Genomic DNA, 12,006 nt, shown 5'->3' on the forward strand with positions numbered 1-12,006 from the left:
CATCGGATGCATTTATAAAATAATCATTACAATCTTAACACCTTCTCTAGCCAATTATTATGAACATCTACTTTTTAAATCACTATATTAATAGTTTTATAAATAAAATCAAGTTTAAAAAAAAAAAAAATAATAACCATGTCTTTTTTTGACACATATACTCTTAGTTATATCATAATATATTAAATATATATACAGATTTTTATTAAGTAAATTTATAAACTATCACTTTAATTTAAGAGTAATCACTAATTTGTAAAATGTAAAAAAATAATAATAAAAGTTTTCTTTACAGCTTATAAATTATGACTTATAATTGAATACTCTTATACTAGATTGTCGGGTACACCTTTGAAGCCTATTGTGGTCTTCTTAACCCTAGGCGGTGGTACAGGCTGTTCATTTTTGCTTGTTTTCTTTTCTTCATTGGCACTTTTTCGCATACAAGAATAAGATGATTCAGCCATTCTTCTCCACCATGATTTTATTGTGTCTCCAGCATGATAGAAGTACCAATACACAAACATGAATACCATCAAAATAAAGCCCAATGACAATAATATAATAGATATGATAAATATGGCCAAGCTGAATCCTGTAGATTGTGGCTTATGATGTTCAATCGTGTCTGGTATTTCGTTGGTGTCCACAGACTCAGTGACACTGGTAGTAGACGGTGTCACTGTTATCGGTGTTGGGTATGGTGACGTATCGACTGTGCCATCTCTGTCTGACACCGATATGTCAGCACATGCCCGGAACTCCTCTTGCGCCCCACAGCCCACCGCACTGGTGCCGTTACCACACTCGCCCCAATTGTTGCCCGCAATGTACTTCCACTGCAAAACGCACTGACTACACGTCAACCCATCGGGGAGCTGGTACCTCATTTCGTACACCTTGTTCTCGGTGCCTGGATAGAATCGAGTTTCGTGGAACGCTTCAATGGTGTCCTTGGTCTTAACCCTCCGCAAAATATACTTGTCCAGACACGACTGGCTGGCCACTTGCTTGGGTGCATTGTTCGGACACAGCCTGAACTCGAAGTACCCACGGTGGTTGGCTGTCAGCTCGACGCGCACAATTACTGGCTGTCCGATTTTGTAACGGCGCACGATCACTCCCTGGCCGTACTTTCCGCCAGCTTCATGTTGTCTCGGCTGCAGAAAAACACAAAAGCATTATAAATTGTCTCATTTATATGAATTTCGGACATTTTCCTCTCGTATGCGTGGAGTTACCCCTTCCCCAGTCTTTCGTTAAATAATGATGGATTTAAAATTCAAACATAATATATTCCTTTTTGGTAGGTATATAAATCATAAATGTATAATAAATATGTTGTATTATACTAGTATTATACTACTATGCTGGTTTATTGAACTCTCAACTCTCGTGAATTTATTTGAGCCTATTTGAAACTTAAAAATAATTATAAATGAATTTCTAAAAACGTTTTCAAATATTTCTTTGTCATATAAATAGATACACAATAGTATCAATAATCTATGTGCTTAATTCTCAATCTTATGGTGATTTACGTTTTTTTCTGAAATTAATTTTAAATATGAACTAAATTTTATAGTAGGTAGGCACCTAACAATAATAATACATTTTATAATATTTTATACATTTGACAATACAAATCCATAGGCCATAGGTATACACGTATGATATTTAGAGTTCAATCGATAAAAAATCGAAATCTGACTTAAGTACTTAAAAATTTTAGATTAATTGTGGACGGAATATGCCCAGCCAGGCATTAATTAAACCAGCCAGGCATCAGGCATGTAGGTATAAAATTAGAAGATTGGTGATAGGTAGTACTTATTTTTTATTCTTATATCAATAAACTTTAATACTTTATATATATAATGTGTTGTATAGGTACCTCTACATATAGTGTACCTAGCTAATAATTGATATCTAACTTCAGTAATGCAATTATAAAATATATTTATTTTATTAATGTTCAACTAATTTATATGAATATTACTAATGTCTTATGTGTAACTGACATGTTATGTTCAAAGTTCATGAAATTGATATCTGTTTTGTGAAAAACTTGAATACAGTATTACACTATATTGATGAGATGTATATTATCTATAATGTATATTTTAATTTATAAAACACAATACTGTATAGTGTATAGTGTATACTGTATAGTACAACGCAAATTAACGTGAGGTGAACCATTTTCCTCCAAAAATAATATATCATTATACACCACTGTTAATTATTTTCCTTGAAAAAAAAGAAAGTACTTTCCATTTTTTTGAACTAGAATCATGTCAATTTTCCTACTAATATTAAAATTATTTTTTTATTTGTTTTTGTATAAAATTATGACTCAAATTATTTGATTGTATTCTTAACAGTATTTATAGCACTCTTTACATTATCTAATAAATAATAATACATGGGTAATTAAAAATGTTACAATAATTTATATATAATATTTAAATTTGAAGGAAGTCATTAATACCTATAGGCACAATTCTAAATTATTAGAAAAAATTATTTTACTATATTTTATCGCAATGAATTTTGGTTTATATTTGATGTTATAACCTATAGGTACATAAATATATAGATTAATCAATTAAAATTAATAAGGTGGCGACAGTATTTCTTATTTTGATAATAGGCGAAAATGGTCTATATTTGTTTGGGGTGTTATATTAACGAATACATATTAGGTATACCTGTGGAGCGTCCCACGGGTCGCCGCATATACCGCATTTGCCTCCGTTCGTCTGGTATTGTCTCGTGAAGCCGCCGCAATACAACTCGTTGTCATTGTAATTTGGAGGTGAATTGAAGCCATATCTATCGGAAAAAGCATAAGGGTTTTCAATTGATTTTATTGCGACTTCAAAAAAACAAACTCACCTCCACATGGATGCCCTGGAGGGCGGTTCAATTAGTCGTCCGTGACCATTGGTTTCTTTGTATTCCAGCGCCCATAGGAAAAATCCGATAACCAGTTTTGGTCCAAAAATCATTATGACCTGTAGAAAGAAAGTAAAATATTAATGTTGTTGATTGACGGAAGAGATCATCTATTGTGTTATTCAATATTTCGATTTGCAAAGAGATGCAATTTCATTTGTATAATCTACATATTTTTTACAGTACTCGGCGGACTCTATATAGTATACATGTGCATAAACATCTATATAATTATCATTTATCACGTTAAACTCCTTTCGAATTCACCGGGTCCGCGGCTCCTGAACAGAATATTATTGACACGCTTCACCCATAACAAGAAAAGTGAAAATCGTTAAGACTATAATATAATATAGTTAATAATTATAACTTATTATGTGTACCTATAATATGACTGCGTTTAATTTTCAAGAACCAGTTGATTAAACAAGATTTAATACGAGCCAAACTTGAAGTCAATAATAATATATTAATATATTATACCTATGTTAATCATTTTTAATATTTTAAATAACAACATAATGCATTGATGCTATTGCCTTTTAACTTTCATATTTAAAGTTATTATACATTTGCATTGCTTAACACTAAACTACTAAACTATAATACTAAGAAAAATTAAATTCAGACCGCTTTTTCGTGTTACTACAATAATATATACTATTAATGTTACAGGACTTACGTTTATTTCATATTCACTACGGGGTACCAAAAAGAGGTCGGTGGGACATCTTTGGAATTTACTTTTTTCTGGACAATCAGATTATCTAATCCAATAATATTACCATAATAAGACGTGAATCGCACTTTTTAATTAATCATTATTAAATTATGAAATATTTTCTATCGATTATTCGTGAGTTCGTGACCTACTGTGACGAAAAAAACATTTATGTATACAAGTATCTAAATTGAATTGAAAGAGATTCATAATTAACCAATAAGTAAATTGTATATTAGTATTTAGTAGCGGTAGGTAATGAGATAAAACTGTTAGATTGCTATTATAATACATATATTATAGCCGCATAGGTGTTACAACTTGAAAATGGTTATTAAATATTTTGTTTCGTAATTTGAAATGATTTTCTTATAAATAAAAAAAAAAAAAGAAACATATTATTATTAATAATATTCAAAGATTTTACTAGTACCTATATTTTATTTTATATTAAAACATTTAAAAATATAATGTAAATATGTATATCATTTATGTAATAGGTACCAAGGTGTATAGAATATTAAAATTAATTTATCATTAATAAATTATTAGACAATACTATAGTAATTATTACTAAACATTAAAAGCATTATAGTATAACTAATAAAATGCGAGATATTTTACTGTGCAAAAATGTACGAGGTACGCCTTAAGTAAATTAGGCGTTTATTTTGTTCAGATTAAAGAACCGTCATATGGGTATAAAATAGACAATAGTTTAAATAGTTTAAGTTAGTGCATAATATGTTGGTAAATTACTTAATTGTATGCGGAAGTCATATAAAAATATAATATATTATCAATATTGTAAAATTGTAGTTAAAAATAAAAATATTAAATAAGTTTTCAATAATAGGAACTATACCTAATACCCAGGGTTATCCAACCTTTTATAGTTGCCGAGCCAATTTACACTTTCATAAATACACTGAGGGACCATAAAAAAATCTCTCACAACGAGAATTGAATTTTATCATGGTTTTGGAAGTTACTCATAGGGGTGAAAGGCCAAAAAAAATTACTTCGAGGGCCGAGGGTTGGACAACTCTGGCCTAACCCCTATAGACAGCTAGGCCGGTTCCTAAATTTTTTTTTAACATTTTGTTACTACTAAATATGGAAAGCAAACAAGGTAAAAATTAATGAAAAATATATGACTATACTGAGTATACAAACATAAGAAACCAACATATTATTATTATTATCGTATTCCCATAAAAACTAAAATCGTAGAAATAGTCAAAAAAAATTTACTTTCGGGAAAATTAATTATATTATTTACTAACGATGATCTAAGTTCTTAAATACGTATGATGAATATAGTATGACAGAGCGTACAATTTGAATTTCAAACAGTCCACTGGCTGACAGACTATCGCTTAAAAATATATATTATCGTGTTTCGTGTTCATCCTGTGTGAAGTTTTGTTTTAAATGATGTAAACAGTAAATGAAAACCTTCTTTTATTAATTTAAATAGCGTCTTATAAAGTATAATAGAATAAATAATAAAAAGATAAAATTTGCTTTCGTAATTTAAAATCATCTTCCGTAGAAAAATAAAATAAATAAATCGCTGCCGATCCATCGTTTAAATGACGACTTCGCTTCCCAATATTTTTTTTCTCTATACATTTACATAACAATTTCTATGTGCATTCTTTATAACAATTGCTTCCGTTCTAATTAGTTACGCATTACAGAACGACTGACGACATCCTCGATTTTATTGAAACTAAATTTCAATATATTATAGGTTCCTTATATTATATGACGTATGGTTTTATATTGTTATAATATTTTGACGAATAAAAATGTATGTATGTAATCTATTTATTTTAACTATATAAACCTGAAACAACTTATATACTTTGAAACAGCTAATCCCAGAAAGACAGAAACTACGAGACCGATTTAATTCATCTTTTTTTTATAAGTTTTCTAATACTTTTTAGAAGGTTCTTACGGAAAGAAAACTCGAGAAATTTGGAAAATTTCAGAAAACTTAATGACTATATTAATTTAACCTTCTATTTAACCCTTTTATATTAATATAATTAATAATATTGTCTATCAATATTTATTTTGGTAACCATGGCAACAAATTTTTATATTATAGTTCTCATGTGAGAAGAGGAGCAGATGAATTAATTTCAAAAGTTCAAAAGTCTACCCGGGAATATCGGAAATTTCAAACAAAACAAGCAATGGCTGTGATTCTAAGATATAGTAAAGTATTTAAATATAGTAAGATCATAGATTAAACATACATAGATATAGCAAAATATTCTAAGTCTTAGATTTTTTTCGGCAAGATATTATAGACGGTAATGAGGAGGTGTATGGTGGTGAACAAATATTTTACACTTGGTTGAAATCGGGTAATTCAGCTAGTATCATATATATGTGCAAATATGGGGGTTTTAACTATAGCTGTTGTTGCATATTCAGCATTTATGTACCACACGCTGCACAACACACACATAATATATATAGGTAAGTACCATATTACGACCGGTGGGGACTGTCCATCGGTCATTAGTGAGTAGACAATTTTAATGTGCATATCATTACTCATTACGATTTACACAGTTAACAATAAAGGACTATAAAATACGTTTGTGTTATTACTTATTATATTAATCATATTGATAATCCACAACAGCTGTTATTACTATTTACTTTATGGTATATCCTGACTTTGCCCGAGAAAAAATGGCATTATACCTTATATAGTCACCTCAAATCTCCGTAAAGTCCTCATAAAGCTATTGACAAAACAAATTAACAGCGGGAGCGCGTTTGACGACTGTCGTACTGATGGTTAGGCGGGTTCCCCCCTACGTGGAGTCTGCCAGTCTGGATACTATTATCAGCTTTTAAGCATTTTCCCGAGATTTCGTATAGGTACGTTTTGCTTTAAGTGAAGTGTATTTGAATAATTGAATGTATTTGATAATATTAGTAGAAATTGTACTTACCAACGTACCAATACAGCTAGAGCTAATACCAGCGCATAAAGTTTCAATGACAAATTTAATTCATTAGAAAAAGTAAAAAAACTATATCTATACTATATCTATCCCGAATCGGAAGGTACAAATTGTTTCCATCAGAGCACGTTTTGTTAATTTGCTTCACCAATATAGTAGGTATACTATTTAGACTATAACTATATTATATTATTAATCACTTTTCTCTGCAATAGTGCAATCCCTTTCTTTTTTTCTATATCACTACGACTTAACTCAATCTTTTCCGGTCTTCTATTCTCTACTACCTATATGCAATATGCTTGTAAATGAGATAAGTATTGCATTTGCTTTTATCGTCGTTACGTTTTCAGAACCTCTGAATGGAATAAAATATAGAGTTTTCACTGTTGAATACTTGGTTATCTGGTGAGGTCTTAGACAGATAATATAGTTTTATGGACCAAACTCATATTCCCAATAATTACTTATCTATTAATAATGGCAATTTTGAATTAATGCACAATATATTTTACTGATTTCAATAGATGTGCCATGTATAATTTATCAAAATATAGCAAATATTTAGTTCTATATATTATCTAGCTTAGTTTATTAGTTATTATTTATTACTATATTATATTAACAATATTCTAATTATAACGACTTTGTTTAAAATCATGATGTTTGCAGTGATGTTTACATATTGGTCATGGTAAGTTATTACCGACGGTAACTATAATATTATATCAATAATAAGTTACAACCACAAGGCGAAAATAATGTATTTTATAGTGTCAAAAAATGACGTCGTCATTTCAGCCAATACCTATTACCCACCTTCCTGCCTACTTGTTATATTGTTCGCGAAATAATACACGCACGCATTCACAAATCACAAGTATTTTACACCCACAGGCGACAGTCATAAACATCCTATTTTACCTTCGTATACACGGTCCTTTATGCTGGACCGTTTATTTCGTGTCGTACCTATATATATATATATACATAAATATAATATTATGTATACACATAATAATATATGTGGTACATTCAGTTCACAGTTGTATATTATTTATTATTATGTATACGCTGTAGACTGTATATAGTGTTGTACACACACGACTGCAGTGCTGCACGGATTTGACGTTATACATACTGCTGCTACCATTCACTGTAGATATTTTTCACAGTGCTGATGATACTTACATAGTTATACATTTTGTCAATTCACGATATTCTGTATAGGTAGTCTATATATAGTTATACTGCTAAAACGTCTAGTGCTCTGCCCACATGCATTCGTGAATATATAATTATACATGATTGTATTGTGCAATTGACTGCCGAAAAAAATTGCCCAGGCCTAAAAATGTATTTATTTGACAACTTGTCGCAATACCTATTACCTACTGCTATGTGTATGTATATTTATGTACACATATTGTGTTATATATACGTACATAAGCACATAGGTCATATAGACATCTCATTAAAAATGTTCATGAACTCTGAACAGTCAACACCCACCGTATATAGACAGGTAGGTACGTGTAGTACCTAATGTATAATATATAATCTATAAACAAAAATATATTATCATAATATACAGTAATAATTATTACGATATTATAACTTTAGAACACTATAGTAAGTTATAATAATAATATATAAACTCTGTAAACTACAGCTATTAATAAACCATTAAAGTTTTAACAATAGGTATAAATAAACCATTTTCACGACTGTTGTTTTACCAACAAAAATACGCATTTGGGCTTTCATTTTTACGAGTCAACAGATTTTGGTCTTTTGAAGCTGTTCGTGTGTATCATTATTTTTATGTGATAAATATTATTTATTTTAGATTCTGAGTGGAACGATGAATGTATTGATTTTACAATGATGTGTTTTTTTATTTTTTATTTTTGTGTCTGTCATCACGGTTTGGGGCAGTAAAATTGCTTCGATTTTCTTCAACAGTATCTTGTTCGACGGATAAGTGAATCTAGTTGGTGCATTTGATCAAATTTTCATCATCAAATTTCAAAATTCTCAATAGTTTTTAAAAGTGACGAGAAAAACAACATACAAATTAATATTAAATTTAAATTAAATTTTTACGCAAAATCGGTTTTCGACAAAATCGATTTTGGTTTTTGGTGTAACTCTAAAACAAATGAACGTAGGTATAATGTAGATACATGAAATGTTCACTGGTTATTTATATTTGCATTTTCTATACACGATGAAAATATTTTGATTTGTTTTGAACTGTTTAAGAACATTTTCAGTTTCCAATTTTGTTAGTCTTTTTTCAATGAATGTCAATACGCCTTTAGTTGTTGGCTAAAAAAAAGCTTGAAAATTTAATGCAACGCTCCTACTATACTATAGTTTTTAATTTTTTTAGTTTTTTTTCTATAAATATCAATAAAATACTATTTGTTGGGTAAAAAAGCGTGAAAATTTAATGCAAGGCTCCTGATATACTGTTACAACAGCAATTGAAAAATATTATAAATAAATAGGCACAATTTTTTTTTATAAGCATTTAAAGTTCAAATTTTGACAAAATTTATCAAATTTAAAATTTAATAATTATTTTGTAGTTAAAAATTTATAAAATTGCGCTATTGTATGCGCTGGTGTAGCATCATCTTAACTAAATTTTAAGATGTACATAATACCTAATTATATGTAATTTATTATAGTTGTAGTTGTTAGTTGTTACTGATAAATTTAATTAGGTACCTACACTGTGATTCAAAATTCTAATTTACCTAAAATAAACTAAAAATAATTTCAAACAATAAAAAAATGTCTGAGAATAAAATCATTATTTAAGTGATGGTTATTAAACAAATATAAGTTTCTAGTTGGTTGCACAGTTAATACTATACCTATAGTCATGCTGAAGATTATTTGGGAATTGGGAAGCTTTAGATACACAAACTACAGAACCTACTACCTAGCGACTATCAAGTTCCTGATTGCATATTGATTGCTGTAAGATATGTGTCCGTTCCCATCAATAACATATTTTATTTTCAATTAAAATCGAATTTAGTTATATTTTCAAACTTAATATAACATTAATTGTTGGTTTTGACCGATGAGTTTTTATAAAATTCTAAGATTGAAAGTACAAAAAACCTATGAATTCCTTTCTGAGAATTTTTTCTTTAAAATCAAGATGATAATATTATGTTGTTTTTGTTTTTTGAACAATGGCGATTAGTGGTTCAAAAAGTACATATAGATACAATCAATGGGAAATATTTATATCATTAAGTATAGATGAGTCTGATATAATATAAATAAGTCTTTAGAAACTTTCTTTTAACTACTTTGAATTAGGTACTCTACAGTATAGTATAAAATATTTATAACTACCTACCTAACGAATTCGTCAAAAGTCGTACCTACATATACGTACCTAGTTGTAGTGTGGATTCGTTTCAACATCTTGATACCCATGGCCACGTGAAACTAATATCGTGTACGGTGTACAACTGCAGCCTGCAGGAGTCCTTTCCTTCACATCAATATATTATTATGGGTAAGTGGGTTATTTTGGGGTTTCCAAGTTTACCACGTGTAAATAAGTATTGAGTGACCAAGCAATGTCAATGTGTACAATTAGACGATTGGTGATGGTGTCTATTTTGAACTCTGCAGGCTGCTGTCCATGCAGAATGACAGGCAAATAGACAATTGATAAAATATTATAATTTATAATTGATTGAATACAAATTATTCCAAAATAAATAATTTTAACACAATGTGCACAATATGTTGGCAATATATGGCAATATATGGCATGCTAACTGCTGAGGTATTTGAATTTTAAAGTTTTATTTATTAGTATTCATTCCTGCTATATTTTAATTGTTGTATACTTTTACAGTAACTGCTATACTATATAGAAATTAAAATTTCAAAAGTATATAATATTATTTAAATATTATATTTAACATTGGATAATAAGGCAAGATTATAGATCCGATATCTTCACGGATATCTCTATTCTCTAAATCTTATAATTAGGGTAATATCTACCTTCTGTAAAATAATAAAATATTAAAATCAAACTTGGTTCACATGACGTTTTTTGTATGTTGTTACCTACTTGTTGCACCATTGCAACAATGCATTTTCGATATACTGCACTTACGCCTTACGGTATGCGTGTGTAATAATAATAATAATATGATATACATATATATGGTACTAATAATACAGTATATAGGTAGGTACTAATAATACAGTATTATAGGTAAGTACTATTAATTTATTATTTATATTATAATGTGCGTATGAAATATGAATAATAATACAGTTGGCACAGTCCAGTGAACAAACAACGAACAGTATTATTACATTTGTTGGTTTATAATTCGATTAAATGGTAGGTACTGTAGATACAACTATATGACAGTACATATAGGTACATAATTATGATAATTTTAAATTTATAACAATAGTAAGCGTTGCAGCCGAATAGACGGCGCGCGTACCTGTGCCGTCGCGTCTCGTAGTTTTCTAGGGCTCTCATTATCAGTAGGTAGGTTAGTAGTTAGTAGTTATAGTATCTATAACAGTTTCCGTTTTGCAATCCTCCGGAACCACACGAGTGCCTTATATACTAATACTATATACATATATTATATTTAACACACGGTTGTATACTTGTATTATAGTAGGTAGGTATATTGCATATCGTATATGTATAATATTATTTACAACACATTGTTATATATTTTATGAACGTATAACACGATCTTGTGTATTTTAACACTTTCCCCGTTGCAGTGGACGAATGAAAATTTCGAAAAGATTTGATGGTATAACAAACTGCGATAATCACTTCAATTTTACGATCAGTGAAACGAATGATTATAATTCATAACAATGAGTATAGGTACAATACAGAGTACACAATAGATGCGGTGTATTATAGTAAATTATTCTATAAAAGATACCGAAAAAATGTCTTCTTTGTTTTGTCAATAAATAATAATTATTTTCAAGTAAACAAACGGTATTATTATCAACGGATCATATTAAACTGGATGTATGAGAAATCGATGGCGTTATAAAAATATAATATCAATAAAGCCGTTTAAAGCCGTGGAACATCTTAAACATCTTAAACCGTAGACCATAATAATAATATACTCGTATACTCGTATAGGTATAACGGGCGCAGGGAAGTTGATCTTTTCGTCTGCGATTGTTCAGATCAATCGTTGGAATATTTGCAAAAGCAAAATATTCTGGTACTCGGTCGATGTTCAATCGCTCCGCGTGAAACGCACACCTATTGTCGTCGTTATAAAATAAAAATGT

The 12,006-nt window shown here is 29.4% G+C and overlaps 1 protein-coding gene across 1 annotated transcript in view; it reads right to left on the bottom strand.

The window, feature by feature from the left end:
* Window positions 1-2: 2 nt before the first annotated feature.
* LOC132945416 (uncharacterized) overlaps window positions 3-12,006 on the bottom strand; it is a 32,904-nt gene continuing 20,900 nt past the window's right edge. The window contains exons 2-4 of the mRNA XM_061015154.1: window positions 2,899-3,017; window positions 2,712-2,835; window positions 3-1,160 (exon numbers count right to left, since the gene is read on the bottom strand). Of these exons, the coding sequence (XP_060871137.1) occupies window positions 327-1,160; window positions 2,712-2,835; window positions 2,899-3,011 (1,071 nt within the window). The 5' untranslated portion in view covers window positions 3,012-3,017 and the 3' untranslated portion in view covers window positions 3-326. The remainder of the gene's footprint in view (window positions 1,161-2,711; window positions 2,836-2,898; window positions 3,018-12,006) is intronic.

The sequence above is a fragment of the Metopolophium dirhodum genome, chromosome 5 (assembly GCF_019925205.1).
Source record: "Metopolophium dirhodum isolate CAU chromosome 5, ASM1992520v1, whole genome shotgun sequence".
NCBI lineage: Eukaryota > Metazoa > Arthropoda > Insecta > Hemiptera > Aphididae > Metopolophium > Metopolophium dirhodum.